Source organism: Cyprinus carpio, chromosome A15, assembly GCF_018340385.1.
Source record: "Cyprinus carpio isolate SPL01 chromosome A15, ASM1834038v1, whole genome shotgun sequence".
In the NCBI taxonomy this organism is placed as follows: Eukaryota; Metazoa; Chordata; class Actinopteri; order Cypriniformes; family Cyprinidae; genus Cyprinus; species Cyprinus carpio.
In genome coordinates this window covers 3,532,875-3,546,717 of record NC_056586.1, presented here as the reverse complement: position 1 = coordinate 3,546,717, position 13,843 = coordinate 3,532,875, and the positions used below count along the sequence as shown (strand labels likewise).

Below are 13,843 nucleotides of genomic sequence, written 5' to 3'. Positions count from 1 at the left end.
ACAAAAAAACAATTTGTGTATTCAAGAAGCATTTCCATTGCCATCAATCCACTGATGGTGTTGTCACATGCTCAGTTTGTTTTGTTATGGTTTTATTTGCGTTTCCGGTTTGGGTCTTGTCTTTCCTTATTTGGTCACCTTCCTGTCCTTGTTTATTTTCATTAATTAAACCCTGGCATCTGTGTTTTGTAATCATCCAATGTATATTAGTTCCTGCCTGTTCAGTTCTCATTTGTCTGGTCAACTCGTTACATTCTCAGTGTTTCTTTATGTTCATGCTCAAGCTTTCGTTTTGGAAAGTCCCCTGTGTTTTCATTTATTAAAGACTATTAAAGTTTCCCTACATCTCCACATGCACCATGACAGGTGTATGGATGGCTTATATTTTTAAGCCTTATTTTTAGCTTCATATTTTTTGTTTTGAGACTCAACAAGTTTGTGTGTGATATCAACTAAATCCTTTCGGTTCATGACTTGGTCCCTTTGTATTTGTGTGACACTTTATTGTTCAGTTCCTCGTTGATGTGTATCTCACCGAAACTAGCCGCTGTATCGTCATTCCCTGCTTGGGAATCTGGTCAGGCTTGAAAATTCACCTTAACCCAGTTTCAGGCCGATCCGACCTAGACTCCTCCCTTCTGAGACAATCTTAAAACTCTGAAAGCTAGGAACAGAAGTCATTATTACGACTAACAGAGGAGCAAACACTTTCTTCTATAAGCCAACGAAGCCGAGCAAACGAGAGAAAAATGGTGTCTATGTGTCGACAGATCCTAGGCCTGTCCCTGGCACTTATTGGTTTCTTGGGAGCGATTATTGTTTGTGCCCTTCCCATGTGGAAGATGTCTGCATTCATTGGAGCCAACATCGTGACAGCACAGATCATCTGGGAGGGCTTGTGGATGAACTGTGTGGTCCAGAGCACAGGACAGATGCAGTGCAAAATCTACGACTCACTCCTGGCTTTACCTCAGGACTTGCAGGCTGCTCGGGCTCTTGTGATCATCGCCATTATTGTCTGCATCTTTGGGCTCATCCTGGGGATTGCCGGTGGAAAATGCACCAACTTTGTTGAGAGAGAAGACAGCAAGGTAAAGGTGGCTATCGCCAGTGGTGTGATCTTCATCATTGCTGGAGTGTTGGTCCTGGTCCCCGTCTGCTGGACAACTAACACCATCGTTAGGGATTTCTACAATCCCATTCTCACAGATGGCCAAAGGAGGGAGCTGGGCCCTTCTATCTATATTGGATTCGGTGCGGCTGCGCTGCTGCTCCTGGGAGGAGGCATTCTGTGCAGCTCCTGCCCGCCTAAAGAGGACAACTACAACATCAAGTACTCTCAGCCACGGTCCATCGCCACCAGCAAAGCCTACGTCTGAAGATCAAACACGCAAAGACTTTTTACTTATAAAGACCCTTTTTTGTTAAACCTTTTTATTCCCACCTGTGGATTCTTTCCCAAGGAGAAACGAAGGAAAGACAGTTTCTGATATGGTGTAGTTTATCTACTGAGATTTTGTGTGATTCTACAGATCACTGAAATTGAAAGTGTGCATTTGTAATGTGATGAGAGGAATCTAACTCAGGGAATACAATTTTCTGAAATGTTAACTGTGTTTTTCAGAAACCATATGTTCTTGTAATTTATGTTTAATATGACAATATGAATAGTTCCATTAATCATTATAGATGACTGACTGTTAATAAATTACAAAGGCAATGGTTTTATAAAATGTGCATTAACCTTCTACATTTTTTAAACATAAATCAGTAAATTTATCTTACTGTTTGTTTGTTAAAATAAATGTTTCTGTAAAACAATTAATTGATACTGCTTTGACATCATTTCATAATAATAGTTTGAAAATACTGAATATTCTCACATTAAAGAAAACGTTACAGATCATGCTCGTCTCTGACGGTTACTAAAATGTTGACAATATTAACAGAGATGTTGGCAAAGACCTGTAAAACCAGTTTTTAGCAATGCTGTCTATGTTTTGCTGTAAAAATAAATAAATAAATAACAACTATAATGCATGTTTAGTCTGTCTCCACTTCATTCAGAGAAATTTAGACAAAATTAGACGCACTAAGAAAAAAGAAAAAAAAAAAACATTATTTGTTCAATAATATTTATCCAGTAATATTTAGTACTAATGATTCACTGAAACAGTGCAATGATTAGAATTGTATTTTGGAAAGCTATTATTTTACATCAATAATATAGCTATGATAACACTTTAGCATATGGTTGGTTTTGTTATTATGAGGTTGAATTGTAGGTGGAGAGGAGGAAGAGGAAGAGGAAGAAGAAACAGATTTTTTTTTTTTTTAAAGCTGCATCCACATATACATTCTTTCCGGTCTTTTGAGGAATGCAGTGGCCATGTTTATAGTACATGCATAAGAATATTAGTATGTTATTAATTAGAATTTGGTCAAATTCTGATTATGTATTTACACTGTAAAAAATTGTGCCATTAATAACAGTAATTTACTGGCAGCAGGGTTGCCGGTAAGGTACTGTTAATGTACAGCTCTCAACCTTTAATTTACAACTCTTAATGTTTTAGTGTTTTACTATAAATCTACCATAGAAATTAACTCCACTCCCACTGCTTCAAACAGTTCGAACTAGCATTCATACGATGTTAGTCTTGTGAAATTAATTTCATTAGAGTCCACCGAGAAGAAATATTTCTTAATATAAAACTGCAAACTCTTAATGTGTAATAGTAAAGTAACTAAAAGCATGACTTTTATTCAAATCACTGCAGTTCATTGTCAGTTATAGCACACATGTATGTGCTGAAATACTTAACACAGAGATCATCACTGCATCAGTGACTCCACATTTACTGTCTTTACATAAAGCAGCAGAACATCAGTGTTTGTGTCTCATCATTGACTGAAGCACAGACTCTACTCTCCAGCACAATGGGGAACAATAAAACAACAACAAACAAACAGATCTCTCTCGGGCAAATACACATTAATACAGTTGAGCTCAGTATTTACTCTCATTATCAGTGTATGACTTTGTAAAACTTTTTTTCTATGGATGTTCACAAATATTTTAGTAAAATTAACTTTTTTTTCATTTGGTAAATCTGACTTTTACGTTTTACAGTATATTGCTGTTTTTTCCTTGACTTAATGGCAACAAACTGTAGAAAAACAGTTATTTACTGGCAACCGTGCAGCCAGTAAATAACTGTTTTTCTACAGATTGTTGCCGTAAATTAATTACAGTTTATTACTGTTAAATTATGTTTCATGCTGTTTTTTCTTCATCTTAAATCTTTAACCCTTTAAACCCCACAACAAAATCCTCAGTTTTAAATGAACACTTATAATGTGTGCACACTACAGAGTGTTAGAGTAACACTGAATCAGTGAAGTTAATGAGATAATTCTGTGATTAATTGATGATTGAGCATTAGTGATGAACACCTGCTGTTAACAAACAGAATCACTGAAGGAAAGAGAAACACAAGAACTACAACTGACTTCAGCCACAGCCCTGAAATAAAAGAAGACAGCTTCACTCATTACTAACCAGACTGACTTTATTTCTGTCAGATGTCTACAGAAGATCTTACTGAGAATTACAGAGGTTTAGATGTTGTTGTTTTTGGACACTACCATGATGGAGGTCAGTGTTTACATTTGTTGGGCTCTTGAACCGTGACTTTGTAACATTAATGTTTTGTTGTTGTTTGTTTTATGAGCTATCTGCTGTAACAATGTGTTTTTGGAACTTGTTTGTTATAGCAAAAAAAGAACAATCATTCTCTTGTTTTTTATTTATTGAATCTATCCAGCATTTCTTTTCTTGTTAAATACTGGTAATAGAGCAGAAGAACAAGCACTACTGAGCCATCAATTATGAAAGACCGTTAAAACATATCACTCATTAAAAAAAAAAAGAGTTTTGTTACAATTTAGACAGACACATCAAGAATCAGTGTATGAATCACAACAATTGTGACAATCCACAAAATAAATAAACAGATCAGTTCTGAACCACAAACATGCTACTAAAACTTAAGACAAAAGCAAAAATACAAGCACATATGAATTCAAGAAAATAAGTGGACAATTCAGCAGCATTATTTATTCATGCATGCTGTGAGTCATGTATGAGATTTGTCCTGTGCTGGTACCCAGCATGCATTGCATCATGAAGCTTTTGATTGTCACCATTGTTGAGATTCTTATGCTGATTCTCGATGTCTCTCTTTGAGTGGTAATGACACGGTAGTTCAAAATGTTTTAAATTTAGATTGTTTTTAAATTATTATGTTCTGGTATTCACATCACTGATCAATCACAAAAAATATATGTATGTGCATATATATCTGTTCCATATACTCAAATAACTACACACCAAATTAATCCAGCAATACTGTAAGTTAGGTCAGTAGATAAAGATTTTTTGAAAAAACCAGCTTCACTTGACCAACCACAACGATTTTACTATAACAGATGTATTTTAAAGATGCAGATGTAACAATCAAACAAAGACTAAAGTTCAAAATTCAAGGGTCAGGAGCCCAGCTAAAGCAAATACTGAACTCAATGGTAACGTCAAACGAAACAATAATACATCATTTAAATCTCTGTAACTCTCAGTAAAATATTTTGATCTCTGATCTCTGATCTGACAGAAATAAAGTCAGTCTGGTTAGTAATGAGTGAAGCTGGTAAAGCTGTTTGTTGATTAAATCTTTAGTTGATTTCATCTAAGGCTGTGGTTGAAGTCAGTTGTAGTTCTTGTGTGTGTCTTGTTTCTCTTTTCTTCAGTGATTCTGCTTGTTAACAGCAGCTGTTCATCATTGTCTAAATTCACTCATTAGTTTTCATTCTCTCTGTCAGGTGGACTGTATTAGTAAACTCATGTAGGGAATAGTGAATGAGGGTGTAGGGTGTGATTTGAAACAGTCTCTGAGCGTCGACTTTGAACGTTGTTAATTCACGATATATAGCAGCAGGCTACCTTCTTGAAAATGATGAATATTACCCAGAATGCACTGTTTTAATGAAAAACAGCATGTTACTGTCAAAATTTGGCTGTTTTTTTTACAGCGATTTTTAAAAGTGAGTGTATGATGGGTCATAAAGTTATAAACAGTTGAATGTATTGCTAATGGGCCATTTTGAAATATCTATGCCTGAGGCATGCCAAAAAGACAATCCCTCCCTGAGATTCATGTGCATACATTTCAGCAAATTAGCACTTTTTCAAGAAAAAAAAAAAAAAAAAAACATGGTTAGCACAGATTTTATTTATTTCACTGAGGCAGGACGTTTGAAGATTTTTAATAGTTCAATGAAAAACATTGAATCTCTATTCCAACCAAAACACTCTGAAGCTGTTTTGCTGGAACGTTGGTTTCAGGTCCTCCCAAACTGGTTAGTCAAGATGTCAGCGGTGATACTATCAAAGGCGTCTGTCTGAATATTAACAACAGGATGTGGGTCAGGTACTTTTTGTAAAATTTTTCTGTCTTAACATTAAATACTGTACTTCATATGGACCTGGATGAATATAGTCACACTGATTTTTACTGTAGAAAGCTTTCAGTATGCTTCTAAACAAGTTTAATTAAACAAAAGTGTCATTCCTCCCTTTAGAAAGTGACAAAGGACCGTAAACCGATCTCTCACACATTTAAAACCACTTTTTGTCTCAAACACACAGAATGTCACAAAACTGTTTTGCCTCAGTTTGTGCAGATTCTCACTGGGAACAGCATGCGTTTTTCTGAATCCAGCGCATTTACCTCCTCTAGCTTTAGTTTTTGGAAAGACTGATACTGAGATAGCGTCTGTGGGCTTGCAGTTACTGGTTCACCACCCAGACCCCTCACATCTACATTGAAGTGATCTGGTGTGTGCCCTACCCATGAAGGGATCTGGATGAGCTGTGTGGTGGAGAGCACTGACCGCTCAGATCTTCTGGGAGGGGATCTGGATGAGCTGTGTGGTGGAGAGCACTGGACAGATATAGTGTAAAGTATACGACTCCATGCTGGTGCTGAGCCCTGATCTGAAAGCTGCTTGCGTCCTGGTGGTGTAGTCCATCGTGGTGGGCATCGCTGGGATTCTCGTGGTGATCGTCTCAAGGAAACGGACAAACTTCATAGCTGAAGAACAAAGAAAAGTGAAAATATCCATTGTTTCTGGGGTGGTTCTGATGGAGTTTTGTTCCTGGACTGCTGTCATTATAGTAAATGATTTCTACAATCCCGTTCTGGATGCTGAGCGCAGGGAGCTGGGTGCTTCACTGTACCTCGACTGGGCTGCAGGGCTCCTCCTGGTGCTGGGAGGGCTGCTTTGCAGTTCTTGTCCACCAAAAGAGAACTGCTCAACATCTGTCATATTCAATCCTGTAAAAATGTCAAATCCATCCAGTGGGGTCGACACTCTTCTCAGCCACACAGCGCCAGCATCACGCTCTTCAGCTCCTCCCAAGACCTACATCTAGACCACCTGACACAGTCTTAAACAATCTGAAAGATAATTGTGTGATGTGTTATGAAATGAAAGAATAGTGCAGGAGAAATTCTTGGAGCACTTTTAAACATTTTGAATTCTCTCAAGTGCAAAAGCACTCGTTTTTCAGTAATGATGTGCGGTTTTATATGCATGAATTAAACATGCCCAAACAGCAAAAATAAGTAAATAAAAAATAAAGTTAAATTATATATATTTATTTTTCAAATGTATAATATATATATATATATATATATATATATATATATATATATATATATATATATGTATATATATATATATATATATATATATATATATATATATATATATATATATATATATATATATATATATTTAGATTCAACCTTCATATACCAAAGTTTATTTTCCAAAAGATATTTCAGGTTCAAGAAAACACATTTCCAGTCTTACAACACACAAAATAAATATAAATTACAAAATAAATTACATAAAAAATATCAAACTAGAGATCAAATCTAGAATTATACTGATTCATTAATGATTTTTTTTTTTTATTTTTTTTATAATTTTTCTTAAATATAAGTTCACACATGTTATAGACAACAAATAAATTTGTCAATAGAAAAAAAAAGTGAAACGTGAATGTATTTTCTGGATTGAAAATATGGAGGGCAAAATAAGTTCTTAACTGCCTTGAAAAAATCTATATTTATATTTTTAAAATTATTTTTCAAGAATTGGCAAAAATATATTGGTAGAAAACATTTACATAAATATATTATAAAACATATTTTAAGTAAATATTTATTTATTTATTTGTTTGTTTGTTTGATTGATTGATTTTTGAATATTTCCTAGGATATGGATGCTTTTGCGAGATTGAATTTACAGCCAAAAAAATAAACTTTCGCTGCTCAGTGGTGAAAGAGTGGTGGATGGAAATAATTTAATATTTGCCAGCAAGATTAAAAGAAAAAAAAAACTATCAACATGATCACCATACATTCTTTCAGCTCTTCTGGGGAAGACAGTGGCCATGTTTACATGCAGAAGAACATGTCATTAATCAAGATTATGCATTTGTGTTGCTATACATGATGGGCCATACAGGCATAAACAGTTGCTGTGGAGAATGTTTTACTGATTGGTCCTTTTTGAGACATCTTATATGAATTTTAAATGAATTAAAGATGTTTCCTAAATTGTTGATTTTTTTTTTATTATTTTATTAGAATTTATTTTAATTATTTTGTTGTACTGCATTCACTCTCATTCTGTTTTCTGTGTGTGGGGGATTGGAACACACAGTACTCAACACTAGGAAAACCTGCTGTTCAGGAAAACCTACTGACACCATTAGTCAGTCGAACAAACCATGTGCACGCTGAGAACAAGATGACACATAGCTTTTTTTATCCATTTCTATTAGACTACAGATCATTTTAGTTAATATAATAGCTAATATACAGATAATTTTAGTTAATGTATAGTTAATATACAGCTATTTTTAGTTAACATATAGTTAATATAAAAAAAAGTTAAGAAGTTTTAGTTAAATTGAGAACCAGTTCTCCCGCCTGGCCTTCCTTACAAGGCTTGTGTTACACAGCTCTCAGGCTTATACACACAAACAATCTGGCCTTGCTTACAGTGAAAGCCTTATTTGTTATATTTCTTATTTTCACTCCTCAGCAGTCCCGAGTCACAGGGCTATTTCTGGTCAACACTTCAAGGAAATGTCATGTATTATTTAAAACAAAGCACATTCTAATTATTTTATGTCAGAGCACATGAATTGCATTCTTAGAGATGTAAACAAGTCATGACAAAGAAAGAAATTAAAGCATGACAAGCACCTCCCTTACAAAAAAGAAGTTTACACAAGTGTGCTATTAGTATACTTCTTTTAAACTAAAAATAGGAAAGTATGCTTTTAGTTTACTTTTTATGTACTTCTCAAAAATGAGCTTTATGTACTCCTCAGAAATATACTTAAAATGACATTTAAGTATACTTGACTTATACTTACAAAGAGTCTAAATATATTTGAGCTATACTTGTGCTACTAGAATCCATGATTTCATTGTTACACTGTTAAAAATCGCTGTAAAAAAAACGGCCAAATTTTGACAGTAACATTCTGTTTTCCATTAAAACAGTGCATTCTGGGTAATATTTGTCATTTTCGAGAAAGTAGCCTGCTGATATATATTGTGAATTAACAACGTTCAAAGTCGACACTCAGAGGCTGTGTTTCAAATCACACCCTACACCCTCATTCACTATTCCCTACATGGAGTTTACTAATATATTCCACCTGACAGAGAGAATGAAAACTAATGAGTGAATTCAGACACTGATGAACAGCTGCTGTGTTAACGAACAAAAACACTGAAGAAAAGAGAAACAAGACAAACACATGAACTACAACTGACTTCAGCCACAGCCTTAGATGAAATCAACTGATTTAAAGATTTAAACAATCAACAAACAGCTTTACCAGCTTCACTCATTACTAACCAGACTGACTTTATTTCTGTCAGACATCTACAGAAGATCTTATTGAGAATAAACAACAGTTTAAATGATGCTGTTTTATTGTTTCGTTTGACGTTACCATTGTGGAGATGAGTGTTTGCTTTAGTTGTGCTCCTGACCCTTGACTTTTGAACATTAACGTTTGTTTAATTGCTATAACTGTTTTGTTAAGATACAATTGTTATAGCAAAATGTTTGTGGATGGTCAAGTGATGTTGGGGTTTTTGAAATAACCATAATCTGTAATATGCTTTTAAAGTTTTGATGAAGTTTTGAATTATATGATCTAACATCTTAATAACAAAATATATTTTTGTGATTTGCAGTTATGAGCTTGATCACTGGTCTAACAAATAGAAAATAAGAATTTAAAACTTTTCAGATTTAAATTATTATTTGAACTACCATCTGATTAACACTCAAAGAGAGACATCAAGAATCAGCATATGAATCTCAACAATGGTGACAATCAAAAGCTTCATTATGCAATGCATGCTGGGTACCACCCATTACTCCCAGCATGCATTTCAGCATGAATAAATTATACTGCTCAATTGTCCACTTGTTTCCTTGGATTCTTACTATGTTTTTATTTTTGCTTTTGTGTTTGGCTTTAGTAGCATGTTTTGTGATGTTCAGAACTGATCTGTTTATATATTTTTTAGATTGTCACCATTATTGAGATTAATACGCTGATTATTGACGTGTCAGTCTAAATTACAATAAACTTTTTAATTGTTTTGAAATGAGTGTTGAGTTTTTACAGTCTTTCATAACTGATTGCTTGATTGTGCTTCTTTTTCTGTAACAATGTTCAGAAGAGACACCAGACAAAATCAGTGAATCTGAAGCAAGAGGACAATGCTATGAAACAACAATGGCAGGTTTTTTTTTTTTTTTTTTTTTTTTTTTAATTCTTTTGTGCCATAACAAACATGTTCCAGAAACACATTGCTACAGCAGCAAAAGTTAATATTAAAAAGTCAAGGTTCAAGAGCCCAACTAAAGTGAACACTGATCTCAATCATGGTAGTGAACAAAAAAAGAAGAAGAACATCAAAACCTTTGTAACTCTCAGTAAGATCTTCTGTAGATGTTTCACAGGAATAAAGTCACTCTGGTAATAATTGAGGCTGGTGAAGCTGTTTTAGCAGTTGTTTAATCAGATCTTGAGAGATTTAATGTCTTTCATTTCAGTTGATTTCATCTAAGGCTGTGTTTGAAAATTGTAGTTCTTGTGTTTCTCTTTCATTCACTGATTCCGTTTGTTAATAGCAGGTGTTCATCACTAATGCTCAATTATCACTTAATTAATCACAGAATTGTCTCATTAACTTCACTGATTCAGTGTTACTCTAACACTCTGTAGTGTGCACACATTATAAGTGTTCATTTAAAACTAAGGATTTTGTTGTGGGGTTTAAAGAGTTAAAGATATAAAATGACGAAAAAAAACAGCATGAAACGTAATTTAACAGCAATAAACTGTAATTAATTTACGGCAATGAACTGTAGAAAAACAGTAACATGCTGGCAACCAGAGCTGCCAGTAGATTACCGTTAATTCAAGGGAAAAACAGCAATATACTGTAAAACGTAACAGAGCAAAACAAGTTAATTTAACTAAAATATTAGTAAATGTTTATAGAAAAAAAAGTTATGCAAAGTCATACACTGATGATGAGAGTAAATACTGAACTCAGCTGTATTAATGTGTGTTTGCACAAAGAGAGATCTGTTAGTTTAATGTAGTTTTGTGGTTCACCATTGTGCTGGAGAGTAGAGTCTGTGCTTCAGTCAATGATGAGCCACAAACACTAATCTTCTGCTGCTTTATATAAAGACAGTAAATGTGGAGTTGCTGATTCAGTGACAATCGCTTTACTAAGCATTTTAGTACATAAGTGTGTACTATTGCTAGTTAATGACGTTCTACAAAGATTTGAGTAAAATTTGTGCTTTGTTTGATTGCACTTTCAATGTTTGCAGTTTTACATTAAGAAGTATTTCTTTTTAGTGGACTCAAATGAAATAAGTTCGCTGCACTAACGGCATCTAAACAGTAGTTGTTTTTTTTTGTTGTTGTTGTTTTTAACTCGAATGGTTTGAAGCAATCGGTTTCGCAAATGAAACGAGTTACCACATGGTATAATAACGGTAACATACTGTAAAAATGAAGAGCTGTAAATTAACTGTAGAGAGCTGTAAACTAACAGTACAATGCTGGCAACCACAGCTCAAAATATACTAACACAATACTAAAAAGTAAAACGATAAAGAATATACGGTAGAGGGCGAAAGTACAGAATTTCCAAAAAAACACAAGTGAAGAAGAAGAAGAAACAACAGATACTAACACATGACTCAATACTGTAACGTTATGAAAAAAAATGTCGACCGATGAAGAGGTAATAATGACAGTCAAGCTTTGGGGTGTTGATTGACTCCATATACGTTTGGTTATCATTCTGAATCCAATTTATAGTCTTTTTTCAGCTTTTTGTTCAAAATGTTATTTCTTAAATTTTTATGAAACTTTACCCCGCATTAAAGTGTTTTAAAAAGGAATGCATGAAGCTAAAATAAAATGTTGTTTACAAGCAGATATCCTGTTCTTTCTTTGGATGTTTTGTATGTTCAGATATTAATATAACAAAATATATACAAATTAATACCTAAATAGGGACATAGTATACTTAAAGTATTATGTAAAGTTCACTTAAATGAAACTTATGAGTATACTTGCAGTATAAAACTACTAAACTAGTAGTTTACTGAGAGTACACTTCAAAGTGTACAAAGTATTTAATTAGTAAACTATCAGTATATTCACTTTAAGTATAACTGCAGTACAAACTACAAACATAGAGGTAAACTAGTTGTGTACTCAAAGTTTGCTACTGTTATACTTAAAGTATACTTTTATATACAAAAGTATCTATTTTATATACTAGAAAGTGGGCCAATTTAGTCCCAAGAAGTATTGAAATAGTACACTTACAAGTACACTACTAGAACAATGATATTTGTATACCTACTACATAAAGTATACTTAAAAATATGCTTGAACTTTACTTGAGTATACTTAATAAAATGAACTTGAAGTATACTACTTTTTGGTAAGGGCTCTCCAGCTCTCTGTTGAGAAATCTGCTCCTCAGTCAGTATCGGTTTCATTCACGCTCCAAACACAAATTCTAATTAAACGTCACCTGTAGTTTGATATACTGCCCCCTGACAAGAGAAAGCCATTCAAATGCTACTGCTGCAACTACATCACATCTGTTCCATTATTTAAAACATTGTTTCTCAGAAATAAAATAAGAATTTCCTAATAGTTGTCTCTGTTTTCTATCCTCTCCAGCCCCTCCATGGCTCTGCAGGTCTTGGGAATCACTCTTTCAATGATCGGCTTTGCAGGAACCATCATCATCTGTGCTCTGCCCATGTGGAAGGTGACGGCCTTCATCGGCACAAACATTGTGGTGGCTCAGGTCTTCTGGGAGGGCCTGTGGATGACGTGTGTGTACGAGCGCACTGGACAGATGCAGTGTAAACTCTACGATGCCCTGCTGGATTTGGATCCTTCCCTGCAGGCGGCTCGCGGGCTGATCGTGACCACCATGGCTCTGGAATGCTTGGCTTTCCTCATCTTTCTGGTTGGGGCTGATTGCACGAACTGCCTTAGTAACCCACGAGCCAAAGCACGGATCGTGGTGGTCTCTGGGATCACCTTCATGCTTTCTGGACTGACCGCTGTGGTGCCCGTGTCCTGGACAGCCGACTCCATCATCAGAGACTTCCATAATCCCATCGTGCATGAAGCGTTGAAGAGGGAGATGGGAGCAGCGCTCTATGTGGGCTGGGTCACGGCGGGCTTTCTGTTCGTCGGTGGGGCGGTTCTCTGCACCAGCTGCCCACAACTACTCACCGAGATACACATTATCCAAGACGGACACTCACAGTGGCTATGCCATAAAGAACTATGTGTGATATATAGCACATGCCACTAAACACACACACACTGATCAAGTGCAAAAGTGATATTGTACAAGTTCATCTCACAGAATATACTTGGATTTTGAAGTTTCAGTGCTAAATGAGAAAAGTTGGAATTTTGATAACCAAAAAAAAAAAAAAAAAAGGAAGGCAGGAAAAAATGTGCGCTTGTGAGTTTTGTGTTCTCGTCTCTGTATATTTGTTCATCTCTAAAAACATATTGTAAAGGAAATGTAAAAGAAAATACATTTAAAACATTAAATTATTCAGACTTAGATGACTTAAGTATATGAATGTGTGTGTGTGTGTGTGTGTGTGTGTGTGTGTGTGTGTGTGTGTGTGTGTGTGTGTGGTTTCATATACTGTACATTGTAAGGGCTACAGTAAACAGAATAGCAAAAAACAACAGAAGTCAATGGAAAGTCCCCGTTAATATACAAAAACAAATGTTTTTTTCATATGTGTGTGTGTGTGTGTGTGTGAGAGAGAGAGAGAGAGAGAGAGAGAGAGAGAGAGAGAGAGAGTTATAGAATAAGAATATAAGAATATAAGAATAATGTGTTTAATAATGTGTTTTCTAAGGCTTCAAACAAATAATTTTGAGTAATAAGTTAGTTTAAAAATAATCCTCATCTGTCGCGTTGTCCTGACTCCTGCTGGACTGTATTTTTATGCTCTGTTTTTATTTGTGAGTAAAATGATTACTGAACAATCTTAATGAACACGATTCAGTGAAAAATATACTATAAAATATTCCATTAAAATAAGGAAGACCATGTCTGCAACTATTTATCTCAAACTTTGATGTTATATTTCACAT

General features: G+C 34.8%; 1 protein-coding gene and 1 pseudogene across 1 annotated transcript; both read left to right on the top strand.

Moving 5' to 3' along the window:
* Positions 1–668: 668 nt before the first annotated feature.
* LOC109098988 (claudin-4-like) lies at positions 669–2,040 on the top strand. The gene has a single exon (XM_019112545.2). It carries the CDS (start codon positions 750–752, stop codon positions 1,377–1,379), a length of 630 nt encoding a protein of 209 aa, XP_018968090.1. The 5' UTR covers positions 669–749; the 3' UTR covers positions 1,380–2,040.
* A 9,977-nt stretch (positions 2,041–12,017) lies between these two features.
* On the top strand, positions 12,018–13,531 carry LOC109061187 (annotated as a pseudogene).
* Positions 13,532–13,843: the final 312 nt, after the last annotated feature.